Source organism: Nyctereutes procyonoides, unplaced genomic scaffold, assembly GCF_905146905.1.
Source record: "Nyctereutes procyonoides isolate TBG_1078 unplaced genomic scaffold, NYPRO_anot_genome, whole genome shotgun sequence".
In the NCBI taxonomy this organism is placed as follows: Eukaryota; Metazoa; Chordata; class Mammalia; order Carnivora; family Canidae; genus Nyctereutes; species Nyctereutes procyonoides.
The window spans coordinates 34,809,800-34,822,932 of NW_026575122.1; the positions used below are offsets into that span (position 1 = coordinate 34,809,800).

Genomic DNA, 13,133 nt, shown 5'->3' on the forward strand with positions numbered 1-13,133 from the left:
AAACTGGACCCAGGTGATTCATGTCTCCTTATCCCCTCCCCTTGGAATGTGGTTCTGTTTGCTCTTCCTGCTCCCCAAGGCTGATGCAAGGACTTAGCCTTGAGATAATGATATGGTGGTAAGAACACCTGCACAGTACACTTGACTGAACCCAGTTAAGGCCTCTCTCTATATAAGCTTTTAAGATTTGGTGGGTGGGTGCAGGGATCCATTAGTCTTTCTGGTGCCCAAGACAAGCTTTGTAGGAAAGTCTCCTTTGCTTAGTGAAACTGCTGCCTACCAAGCTGGAGTGGCCTTCCCCTTTCTTTGGTCTCTCTGCCCTCTGTATTCAGAAGCCAGTTTCAGATTATACCTGAGAAGCTCCCAAGGAGGTTAGGAGCCAACACTACCACAGTGTACAAGCTCAAAAAATACTGTTAGAATGAGTAAAAGAATGAGATTTAAGCAAGATTTTACATTTAGTCAGGGTTGTAACTGAGATCTGGGTTATAATCTTAGATTCGTTAATTAATAGGATATTACTTAGCTTCTTTGAATCTGTTTTCACTTCTGAAAAATGAAAATAAAGTTTATCATTAGACCAGGTACCTTAAATTGCTGGGAATATAAATGTGAACAAGAGGAGGGGAAGAGTAATAAAGGCCAATACAGACAAAACAAAACTAATGAATGAACACACAGAACAGCTATAATGAAGGAAAAACAAGGAAAACAAGGTGCTGCGGTAAAAACAGTCACAATGAAAATACACATGCAGTTTTTAGCATATGACTCACCTAAGAGAAATTAAATCTTATCTCTTCCTTCCCTTGCTATTTTATGAATTAAAAACTGAACATGAAAAATATGTAATTAAAATTCCTGAGTAAACAGTTACATCATTAGAATATAATATTTACTATAGACAGCAAGACTGAAGAACAAGCCTTTCACAGATACTGGTTCCCAGCATGCCTGAGGAGGCAGTATGGCATTTAAGAGAAAGTCCTCCAGCCAGAAAAATCCATGGTCAATCACACCAATTAATTTTTAGCATGGAACTTAATTAAGCTCTCCAAGCCTCAGTTTTTCTTTTCTTTTTTTTTTTTTTAAGATTTTATTTATTTATTCATGAAAGAGAGAGAGGCAGAGACACAGGCAGAGGAAGAAGCAGGCTCTATGCAGGAAGCCCGACCTGGGACTCGATCCAGGTCTCCAGGATCATACCCTGGGCCAAAGGCAGGTGCTAAACCTCTGAGCCACCCACGGATTCCCAAGCCTCAGTTTTTCAACTTGGTTGGAAAATGAGGACAATATAGGCACCTACTTCATTGGACTGTTAGGAAGATTAAGTGAGAGTGACAAAGTTATAGTAATCATAAGAGTACGGCAACACGGGTTAATAGAACAAAATAGCCTAGAAATAAACAAAGTACCAAGAATATACAATTGAAGAAAGGAGAGTCCAATAAATGGTGTTGGGAAAACTGGAGAGCCACATGCTCCTTGACATTGACCCTGACAATGATTTTTTTTTTTTTTTGGATTTGGAACCAAAAGCAAATGCAAACAGCAAAAATAAACAGGTGGTACTATGTTAAAAAGCTTCTGCATAGCATGGGAAGTCATCATCAAAATGAAAAGCCAACCTACAGAATGGGAGAAAATATCTGCAAATCATATATAAGGGGTTAAAATCCAAATACATAGGGAACTCATACAACAACAAAAAAGTAAACAACCTGATTTAAAAACAGGCAGAGGAACTTCTTCCAAAGACATAAAAATGGCCAACAGATACATGAAAAGGCACTCAACATTACGAATCATCAGGGAAATGCAAATCAAAACCATGAGTTATTACCACACACCTGACAGTTTACTGTCATCAAAAAGACAAGTGACAGGGCAGCCCAGGTGGCTCAGCGGTTTAGCCATCTTCAGCCAGGATCAAGTCCCACATTGGGTTCCCTGCATGGAGCCTGCTCCTCCCTCTTCCTGTGTCTCTGCCTCTCTCTTTTTCTGTGTCTCTCTCATGAATAAATACATAAAATCTTAAAAAAAAAAATGTTAAAAAAAAGGACAAGTGATAATAAGGGATAGCGAGGATGTGGAGAAAAGAGAACCCTTGTGCATTGTTGGTGGGAATGTAAACTAGTTTAGCCACTATGGAAAACAGTACGGAGGTTACTCAAAATTAAAAACTGAACTACAAAAAAAAAAAAAAAAAAAAAAAAAAAAAGATAAAAATAAATAAATAAAATAAAATAAAACAAAACCCAAACTACCATATTATCCAGCAATTCTATTTCTGGGTATATATCCTAAGGAAATGAAATCACTATGTGGATAAGGTATCTGCTCTCCCATATCCATTTCATTGCGTAATTATTTACAATAGTCAAGACATGGAAATAAGTTATGTGGCCACTGACAGATGAATAAAGAAAATGCGATATATACAGTGGAATATTTTTTAGCCATTAAAAGAATGAAATCTTGCCATTTGGGAAGACACGGACCTTGATAGCATTACGCTAAGTGCAATAAGTCAGACAGAAAAAGACAAATACTGTATGGATCACACATGTGGAATCTAAAAAAACAAACCCCCAAAACAGCAACAACAACAAAAAAAACAAAATCGAACTCATAGAAACAAAGAACCAACTGGTCAAAAGCTATAAACTTCTACATAAGGGGGATGCAATAACAGCATGGTTTAAAAAAAAAAAAAAAAACAGTACGTGGCATATAATCTCAGTAAAGAATACAACAAGATTATCATTCCTACAAATCTGATGAACGTCTTTAAAACATATCTGGGGAAATCATATCTGTTTTTATTTTCTCCTTGGCTATTTCCACCCAAACACGTGGTTTGAAAATGAATCTATGTATTTTCAGAAGGAAATTTGGTATCAATTACGGTTAAGAGGGACGCCTGGGCCGCTCAGCGCTTGAGCGCCTGCCTTCGGCTCAGGCCGCGATCCCCGGCCCGGTCCTTGGACAGAGTCCCACGTCGGGCTCCCCGTGAGGAGCCTGCTTCTCCCTCTGCCTGTGTCTCTGCCTCTCTCTCCGTGTGTCTCTCATGAATAAATACATAAAATCTTTAAAAAAAAAAAAAGTTATAGTTAAGAAAAAATTCCTAAAAAAAAAAAAAAAAAAAAGATAAATATGAGGCACTGGTCCCAAACAATTGGGAATGTCATTTAGATTTCAAGTCTACAGGGACGCCTAGGTGGCTCGGCGGTTGAGCACCCGTCTTTGGCTCAGGGTGTGATCTCACCGTCCCGGGACCGAGTCCCACATCGGGCTCCCTGCATGGAGCCTGCTTCTGTCTCTGCCTCTCTCTGTGTCTCTCATGAATAAATAAAAAAATCTTAAAAAAAAAAAGATTTCAAGTCTACAGCCTAATAGAGTTCTGGAGTAGCCAGAAGAACTAAGCGCAGTGGGATGAGCAACACCTGCCCAAAGGAACTGTGAACACCTGAGGAGCGCTTTCACCTGTGGGCATCGTCGCTGGTCAAGCAAGTGACAGGCTGAGGCAGGTGAGGGCTGCGGCCGCTCCTCCCTGCACCCCAGCGTCGGGATCAGGCTGCACGAGTCCTCAACACTCCTCCCTGGAGCGCTTCACCCCTCGACACCCGCCCCCACCTCCGCCCCCAGCAAAGGCTACGGTGCGACAGGTGAGGCGGGCAGAGGAGACCGTGTCCTCAGTTCTTCACTCCCCACGAAGCCATGACCCCGGCCGCGCGGCCCCGACTCCACCGCACAGAGTAGATCCTGAAAGCAAAGAAAACTCAAACTTTCTTTTTTCTTCCTGCAGAGGGCACCGCCCGGGGGACGTCCGCAAACGCCTCAGGAGAAGGGGTCTGCCCCCCTCGGCCCTTCAGACCTGGACCGAGTCCTTCCGCCCCGACCGCGCGCGCTTCCTTAAGCGGGGACCGCTCCCCTCCACGCCTCCCCCGCCGCTGACCCGCGCGGCCCGACCTCACCTGGAAGCGCGTCCAACCAGGAGGCGGCTTAGGGAAATCCCGGGAAAAGCGGCCCGGCTGGTGACGCCACCGAAGGCACAGTCATGGTCTACCTCATTCAGGTCACCGGCGCAGACGCGCCTCAGCCACCGCGCCTCCCGCCTCTGGCTCGTTCCCCCGCTACCCCGGCGCGGTCGCAGCCTCCCGCATTGCATGCCGGGAACAGCCTACCTCCCTAGACTTCAGTTCCCAGCATGCACGAGCTTCCGAGCAGAACTGCATCCTGGGATTTGGAGTCCTTTTGCCATCGCCTTCTCCCGTCTTTCACACAGAGTCCAAGGGGTCCCGCAGGAGGATCTAAACGCAAAGCATCACTCAAGGTCGTGAAATGTAGGCTCCCCTCGCATCCGGGGCCTTGCGCCGTCCTTCGCGGGGTGGGGAATGGTGTCGCCTAGCAGCCGCCGCCGCTCTGGCTTACGCTGCACCAGTTGGCGGGATCAGAGTCCCGGTGGAACGGCGCCGGGGAGCGGTGGGGCGTGGCGGCGGGGCCAGGCTCGACCCGGGGGGCAGATCGGGGGCCGCTGCTGATTGCCAGGCTCGGTTCGGTGGGTGGATCTTGGAGTGGATCTTGATGAGCAGGAGCAGCCAGTTTCTTCCCAAGCAGGTTCTTTAAGCCTCAGGGCCCGTAGGTAACAGCCTAGCTTCCCCACTGCTTAGCCTGGTCTGCAACCCATCTGCCTTCTTCTAGCTGCAGCCCTGCTTTCCCTGGCCTAGCTGCGCTCATTGCAGTCGTTTATTTCTGCACTGCTTTTATTATTATTATTATTTTTAAACCGCTCCTGTTCTTGCTTCTCCGAATCAGGATTCATTTTCAGCCTTCCAAGCACCCCCCTCGTTTTGGCACCACTAGATGTTCGCGCGCCTTGGTGGTAAGGGGGCGTGGAGGAGGGGATTCAGAATCTTAGTTCTGCCCTAGGTTAGTTTCAGAAGAAATCACTCCTAGTTTACAGGCGGTGCAGTATCTGTTGATTTGTGCCAGCTGTCATAGTTTTGATCGATGCTATTATGCCCACTTATCTCTTATGCAATTAGGGAGCCATACCTCCTTGCTAACACCACGGAGAGTTAAAATGATATAATCTATAAAAATAGTAATGCTGTTTATCTTGAAAATGCTAACACCCACCTGTCTTGTTCCAGAAGGTAAAGCGCAGTGAAAGATTTCAAGATGCCACCTAATATAAACTGGAAAGAAATAATAAAAGTTGATCCAGATGACCTGCCTCGTCAAGAAGAGTTGGCAGATAATTTACTGGTTTCCTTATCCAAGGTGCTTAATTTATAAACAGTGCATCTATCTACATACAACTGTGATTAATCCAAGTTGTCCCGAGATCAATGCATGTTACAAATAGAAGAGTTTTTACATTTTGACTAAGGGTTATAAAACATAAAATAGATGCTTTTCTCTTTACTTAGGTGGAAATAAGTGAGCTAAAAACTGAAAGTCAAGAAAATGTGATACACCTTTTCAGAATTACTCAATCACTAATGAAGGTTTGTATGCAGTAGGTTTTAACAATGTTTGACTATTAGAGGACATTTAAGGAGCTCTTAAATAAGTTAATTGTTATGAAGGTACTTTGTAATATCAAAATCACTCAAAAATGAGATCTCTTTCAAATATGGGTTGAGAATTTTAGTGTGCAAAGCATTGCTCGTTTCTGCTCCAAAGTTCCTAAAAGAATGCATAAGGGAAACAGAATGGGTATGTTTAAAAATAACATAAGCAACTCATTTGTGATTATGTTAACATAATCCTGAAGTCAGAATGAAAAATGTGAATGACTTGTAAGGCGTTTGTTAGGAGAGGAAGAGATTTAGGTGAGAGAAGGCCTCATAAAGGGCAAAGAGTGATGAGCAATTTTCGGTAAGTAGAAAGCAGTGGCAAATGTTAAAAAGCTTCTGCAGCTGGACATCACAAGTAAAACCTGGGACTAGAAAATGTGCTTATTTTTTACAGTTGAGACAGGTGCAGAAAGTTTATAGTAGGTTGTAGAGGAAACTAATGTTGGTTATAGTTAGCAGTAGGCCGTCAAGGGTATTACAGGTGTATTTTATGTTGCTATCAGCAATGAGGAGCCATGAGAGGTTTTTGAGCCTAATTGATAAGTGCAAAAGTATGCCTTAGGAAGGCTTCAACTAGGTATATTAATAGGACTAAGTGAAGGGAATTGAAGCTATTTAGAGATAACATGGTGAAGAAGGTTAGACATAAGATTATGGGCTAGAATAATGGCAAATGGAATAGTGAAACATAGCAGAAAACATTACAAAGGGCAAAGTTACAGTACTGGATATAAGACTTGAGGGAGAAAAGAGTAATCAATATACTTCAAGCTGTTAGGAATCTAGGAATTATGTCCTTAAGAAAATCATCTATTCATTCAACAAATATTTACTGAAAGTCTCCATATCCCAGGCACTGAAGGACAAATAAATATTGGGAAAGCAAATGAAACAAAGTTCTCATTTTCATTTTCAGTGCGTATGTAAAGGCATATTGAAATAACCTTTCTTTTTTAACGTTTAGATGAAAGCTCAAGAGGTTGAGCTAGCTTTGGAGGAAGTTGAAAAGGCTGGAGAAGAACAAGCAAAATTTGGTAAATGTCCTGGAAAAGTTTATCACAATGTTAAGTAGGGGGATTCTGTGATTCTGTTTAATATACTCTATAAAATATACATGCTCAGTTTATTTTGTAAGAAATTTCTAGCATTCATATTTCCTGGATGAGGTATAAAAGTCATTTTTTTCTTATGTTACTTATTATAATCATGATGGAGTCTATAGAAATAATTTTATTACTTTGTTGAAATTTATTTAAAAGTTTGTTTTGAGATGAATCTGACCAATTGAAACTTTTTTTTAAAATAGAAAATCAATTAAAAACTAAAGTAATGAAACTGGAAAATGAACTGGAGGTAAGTTCTTTTCTATTACCTAGGGGGTAACTGTTGTTTATTTTGAATTACTGTTTTCGATTTTTTATCATTGGCTGGAAAAAAACCACAAGAATGACATTGTGTTCATAATTAGTTGTTTTACATGTTTACCATGTACCTTAAGTTCTTAGGATTGAACATCCAATAGTGAACAAAATAAAAATATTCAGTCACCCCCCCCAAAGCTTACAATCTAGAGAGGTGTACAGAAGTACACCTAGCAACTGAACTGAAGTGGAGGAACATGGGAATTTGAGGAATACCGGTGGAAGGATTTGGTACAAGTAGTTTTTGAGAAAATTAGGAGCCAAATATGAATGTATTGTTAACAAACCAAAGATTTTGAAATTCCTGACAATGTGGGAAGGGGTGTGATACAAATGGATTAGCCTTTAAAAGGGGGAAAGACCTTCTTTTTTTTTTTTTTAAGATTTTATTTATTTATTCATGGGAGACACAGAGAGGCAGAGACACAGGCAGAGGGAGAAGCAGGCGCCCTGTGGGGAGCGGGAAGTGGGACTCATCCCAGGACTCCAGGAACACGCCCCCCGGGCCAAAGGCAGGCACTAAACCACTGAGCCACTCTGGGATCCCGACCTTCCTTTGTAATGGGAAGAATGGATGTGTGCAGAAGCTTTTATGTTTATAGGTTTAGTACCTAGAAGTTGAGCGGTTGGAGTGAAGGCCCATTTGCTAAAAATAAGAGTGGAAGACGTGTGATCAAATTTTAAGGAAAATTAAGCTTGAAATACTTGTGGAATATTTCAAGTACTCAGTGGAGAATGAGCTGGAGATTAGGGGATCTGGAGTCAGACAGTTTGAGTTCAAATCCTGATTCTTTTATTTATTAACTGTGAACTGGGATAAGTTATTTTTTGTTCCCTATAATATATCTGTATTCTAGAAAAATATCAGTCATTCTCAATAAATACTTACTAAATTATGAAATCAGATTGATTCTGTTAGTGTTTGGACAGCTACAGTAGAATGGAAGGATAGGACAGTGGGAGATATTGGTAAGAAAGTGGTTGATTAAAATAATGATTATGAAATCTCAGCTGAATGGGTAAATCAAGATATGAATGAGAGGTTAGAAAGGGGTCAAGGAATTAGAGGCTCCTGTGAAGTCAGAGGGTGGGTATACTAGGAACCATGAGACAATGTTTGTACTGGACAAGGTTCTGGTGTGGGCATGAGAGTGGGAGGCTATAGTGAATTCAAGAAGCATGTGAAAAAAAAAAAAAGACTAGAATGAAAGTTATATGGGTATGAAAACTGCTTATGGGGTCTTTTGGTGGAAAACTATGAGCCATGTGCCAAAAATTGCCAACGAATTTTGAGGGGGCTCAACTGGGAAGTTAGTAGTTTGCTGCTACCATGAATAGGTAGGGATTGAATAGCTGGTTATCATGTGGAATTCATAGCAGCCAGAGTTTTCATAAGATGGTGGAAGAATGATAGCCTGAAAGTTGCAAGTTGAGGTAAATCAACACCTTCTCTTGACCCTGAGGTCTATGGGATGTGAAAGAATGAGCATCTTCCAAAGAGTTCCAAAGTATTTAGTATACTAAAGGAACCAAATTGCAGCTAAGGAGGGGAGATGGAGAACATGATTCAGTAAAAGGGCCAAGAGTGTATTTATGTATTAATATTTTATTAATGTATCTTGAAAGAAGATTTTTGAGAGCACAATAGAAAGTGTTCTGAAGGAGAAAAAGAGTAAGAAAAAGCTATTTAATATATAAAAGTAACACAACTGTATGGTAAAGAGATGAATGTGAGGTAGATGACCAAAGGATATGTTTTGGACTGTGACCCAAAATAACAGGAATATGAAGTGAAATGGATTTAATCTGCCACAAGATTTTTTTTTTTTTTTAAGTAAACTCTATCCTCCTAACGTGGGCCTCAAACTCATGACCTTGAGATCAAGAGTTGAATGCTCTACTTACTGAACCAGCCAGGTGCCCTAATCTGGCCCAAGATTTTAAAGGTGATCTTGGTCTGAGCCATCCAGTACAGTAGCACTAATCACTTGTGGCTATTTACACTTAAATTCATTACAATAGAAATTAAAAATTCATTTCCGTAGTTGCAGTGGCCACATTTCAAATTCACAAAGCCACTTGTAGATAGTGGCTCTGCTACTCAACCATGCAGAGAACATTTCCATTATCCTAGAAAGTCCTGTTGGATAGCCCTGGTTTAAATAGGGTACAAGGGAAAGGGTAGTTTAAGAGCAGCAGAGGTCAGTGGGTGGATTTTACATGATTTTAAACATCTGGTGCTGATTATATATAACACAAATTTAAAGTCAATTTGTTGTTGAGACTTCTAATGGGATTGATTTCTACTTTTGGTTTATTTAAGTTGGCACAGCAGTCTGCAGGTGGAAGAGACACTCGGTTTTTACGTGATGAAATTCGCCAACTTGAAAAACAATTGGAACAAAAAGATAGAGAATTGGAGGACATGGAAAAGGAGTTGGAGAAAGAGAAGAAGGTTAATGAGCAAGTAAGGCATATTTCCTCAATGAATTTTAACTGTTTAAGTTACCTAAAAACACCTGATTATGTTTTTATAATGGCAACTATCAATTTCTGTGTTTTATGTGAGAATAGATGTATGCTTACCTCTAAAGTTTTGTATTACTGTTCATGTTGTCATTATATCTTTGAATCAAATTCCATGGTTTTAGGAGTACTTCATATTGTGCAATAAATACCTATATGTAAAAAAAATATAGGTTCTTAAAAAGTTTGTTAAAGCCAGCATTTTTAAATCAATGTGTATTTTAAATCACAACATTTTGTCTTTTAGACAAATACAGTTATTACCTTTTGGATTATTTATTGTTATTTAGAAAATAATTCATCCAGTGTTCTCTTAAATTTAGTTTAAGGAAAAAAATTTTTGCGGATGTATTTAGAAAATCCTGTCAGAAAACAAATTTCTTATTTTGCCTCACCTGTTAGTAAACTTTTATAGAATCTGCTGCCTAAGCATAGTAACATTCCATCCCTGATTCCCAGAAACTTTTTCACCTTTGTGTCCTTTTAGGTCAATATTTCATTACATCCTAATAATATTTGTCCATTGTTCTCTTAGAAGTAGAAGGCAGTAAATTTTAAGTAAACAACAATGGTTATAAAGAGTTGTCGCTATTTTATAAGGTTATAAGGTGTTACAAATTGATTTGTAAAGAAAAACTTCCCTATTCTTGATATATTTATTTTCTTACATAATTTAAAAGATTCATGTAAAAGTGATCTATCCATACCATTTTTGTGCTGAAAAATGTATGGATTGATGCCACCTAAAGGTTAGGAATAAGTTCTTAGAGGATTGTCTGTTTAGTTGACTTAATAAAACATAACAGACCTATGAATTTCTTAATAATCATTAAGGACTCAATCTATGATATACAGAAATAGATTTGCTTGTTAGGGGGATATCTGTCATTTTCCGAACTGTTTTTCTATCTAGCCCATATTAATCAACTTTTTGTCATTCATATCCATATCCCGTTAATCAGAACTATCTTGTCCATTCTTAGACTACTATCTATTCATAGAAACAAATACAGAAAACTTGAGTATATGGCCTATGTGCCATTCCAGTTGTTAGATTCCTTGAGATGGAATATGAGTTACTGGCAATTTCTTCTTTGCCCTTATTGAGTTTACAGCTTGCCAGAGACTGTTAGATGCTAGGAATATAGAGGGTAATGTTATCCTGCTTCTTGATATTCATGGTCTATAATAAATGTAACATATCCCTACTCTGGGGAGGGATAACTAAATCAGTCTTGAGGTTCAGGAAATGATTTGTAAACTGAGACCTGAAGGACGCGGGTGGCTCAGTGGGTTAAGGGTCTGCCTTCAGCTCATGATTCCCCTTGATTCCCAGGGTCCTAGAATCAAGCCCCACATTGGGCTCCCTGCTCAGTAGGGGATCTGCTTCTTTCTCTCTGCCTCTGCCCTGCCCCTGCTCGTGCTCTCCCATTCACATTCTCTCTCAAATAAAGAAAATCTTTAAAACAAATTATTAAAAACAAAACACCTTAAAAAGCAGACCTGAATTAGGAGTTAGTCTGGCAAGGGGATGGGGTATACGTGGTGGTTAAAAAAAGGGCATTCTGGGCTGAAGATACAGCATTTGCTAAGATCTAGAGGGAAGAGATGGCATGGTGAATTTAGGGAATTACAGTTACTCATTTTGGCTGAAATATAGGTAAAAATGGCTAGTGTAGAATCCTTACTATGTGCCAGATACTTTATAGGCACTAATTTGTTGTTCCTTGTTTCATACATATCATTTGAGATAGGTAACATTTCCCCATGCTCCAGATAGGGAAACAGACAAAGAAAGGGTAAGTGTCCATGGTTACAGAAATAATAAGTGGTAAAAACAGGATTTGAATCCAAACCTACTCAGTGAGTCTGTTCTAAACCACTGTACTATCTTGCCTTTGTAGTTTAAACATTTGTGATCCTCTGGAGAGATAAGTACAAGTCAGTTCCTGAGAAATTTGGTCTTTTTCCTAAAAGGAGGAGAATTTTGAATATGAGAATATCGTGATCAGATCTATACTTTTGATGTTTATTCAGCTTTATAGAGAGTGGATTGAAGAGGACTAAGAATAGTAGGGAGACATCTGTGCTAATTCAGGCAGGTGCTGATGATGGACTAATTAAAATCATGACTGAAGAGATTAAGGGATATAGACAGGTTTAGAGATTAAGTGTAATTGGATGTGTTGAATGGTTATCAGGAGAGGGAGGAATGGAGAGTTTTCTGGGTTGGGCCACTGAATAATAAGGTAGTGTTATTCACTAAGTAGAGACATAAGAGAAATTTATAAGGTGTGTAATTACTACTCCAGTTTTCACTTTTGTTCATGTTAATTTTGAGATTCCAGTGGGCATATTCAAAAAGAGTAACTGGTTTTGGAATTCATAAAAAGCACTGGGTGGAGGATGAAGGTTTGTGAGTTAACAACATAGCTATGAAGCCGTAGAAATGACTATAAGGGAGATCTCTGAGAAATGTCTAACGAAACAGGAAGAGGTGCTTTAAGGAACAGCATAAGACAAAAATCAAGAATGTGATGTTTGAAAAATTAAGGGAAAAGAGCATCAGTAGTACTAAATGCTTCAGTGTTAAGTTCTTGACATCTCTTTCCTAGTTAAAATTTTCCAATTCAAAACACAATAGGATTATTTCTTAACTCCCAGGGGACGATGGTGATGATGATGATGATGATGATGATGATAGTAGTAGTAGGTACACTCTTGAAATTTCTCTAGTGTTTTGCATTTTATTATAAAATTTCTCTAAACTTATTTTAATAAGTCTTTTTTTAATTAAATTAATTAATTAATTAATTAATTAATTTATTTATTTATGATAGTCACAGAGAGAGAGAGAGAGAGGCAGAGACATAGGCAGAGGGAGAAGCAGGCTCCATGCAGGGAGCCCGACATGGGATTCGATCCCGGGTCTCCAGGATCGCGCCCTGGGCCAAAGGCAGGCACTAAACCACTGCACCACCCAGGGATCCCTCTAAACTTTTTATTTTGAAAACTATCAAACCTTCCTAAATATTATAGGAAAAACAATAAGCATTCATATACTCTTCATACAGATTCACCAATTGTCAAAATTTTGCCACTTTTACCTTATCTCTCCATCAATATCTTTGTACTCACATAGTTCTTTCTCTTTGCTGAGCCATTTGAGAATTAACTGCTGCATATATCATGATACTTCATGAACACTAAAATATTTCAGCATGTGTCTCTGAAAAAGAGGAGTATTCTCCAATGTAACCATTATATAATTACCATATGCAGGAAATTTAATATTTTTCAATACTGTTACCTAATATCTAGTCTCTAATTGTATTTTTTTTCCTTTGGCTTAATAATGCCCTTCATAGCCCTTCCACCCAAATCCAAGGTTCCATCAAGGGTCACATACTGCATTTGGTCATTTACTATAGACTTTTAAGTATATTCTAATTCCAAACCACTGATCTTTTACATTCTGCTTGAATGAGGGAGAAAAGCAGAAAAGTGAAAAGACATAAGAGGTTTGGACAATGGATGAAAAAAATCTGTGATAATAGTTAATAAAATTTTTCTGTTTTGGGAAATAAAAGAATCACAAATG

The 13,133-nt window shown here is 39.3% G+C and overlaps 2 protein-coding genes across 5 annotated transcripts in view; one reads left to right on the forward strand and one right to left on the reverse strand.

The window, feature by feature from the left end:
* The window catches only part of TMTC3 (transmembrane O-mannosyltransferase targeting cadherins 3), a 67,619-nt gene extending 63,370 nt beyond the window's left edge, over positions 1–4,249 (reverse strand). For 2 of the 4 annotated variants that reach the window (XR_008665922.1, XM_055336667.1), the window contains exon 1: positions 3,978–4,240. Coding sequence is in view for 2 of the 4 variants with exons in the window: in XM_055336667.1 (XP_055192642.1) it covers positions 3,978–4,171 (194 nt within the window). In the remaining 2 variants the exon portion in view is untranslated. Of the gene's footprint in view, positions 1–3,486; positions 3,766–3,977 lie in introns of all 4 variants that reach the window. The other 2 variants (XM_055336668.1, XM_055336665.1) reach the window with 2 other exon arrangements.
* A 281-nt stretch (positions 4,250–4,530) lies between these two features.
* Positions 4,531–13,133, forward strand: part of CEP290 (centrosomal protein 290) — a 92,039-nt gene continuing 83,436 nt past the window's right edge. Inside the window, exons 1-6 of the mRNA XM_055336664.1 lie at positions 4,531–4,561; positions 5,157–5,286; positions 5,436–5,513; positions 6,550–6,619; positions 6,892–6,938; positions 9,330–9,473. Of these exons, the coding sequence (XP_055192639.1) occupies positions 5,185–5,286; positions 5,436–5,513; positions 6,550–6,619; positions 6,892–6,938; positions 9,330–9,473 (441 nt within the window). The 5' untranslated portion in view covers positions 4,531–4,561; positions 5,157–5,184. The remainder of the gene's footprint in view (positions 4,562–5,156; positions 5,287–5,435; positions 5,514–6,549; positions 6,620–6,891; positions 6,939–9,329; positions 9,474–13,133) is intronic.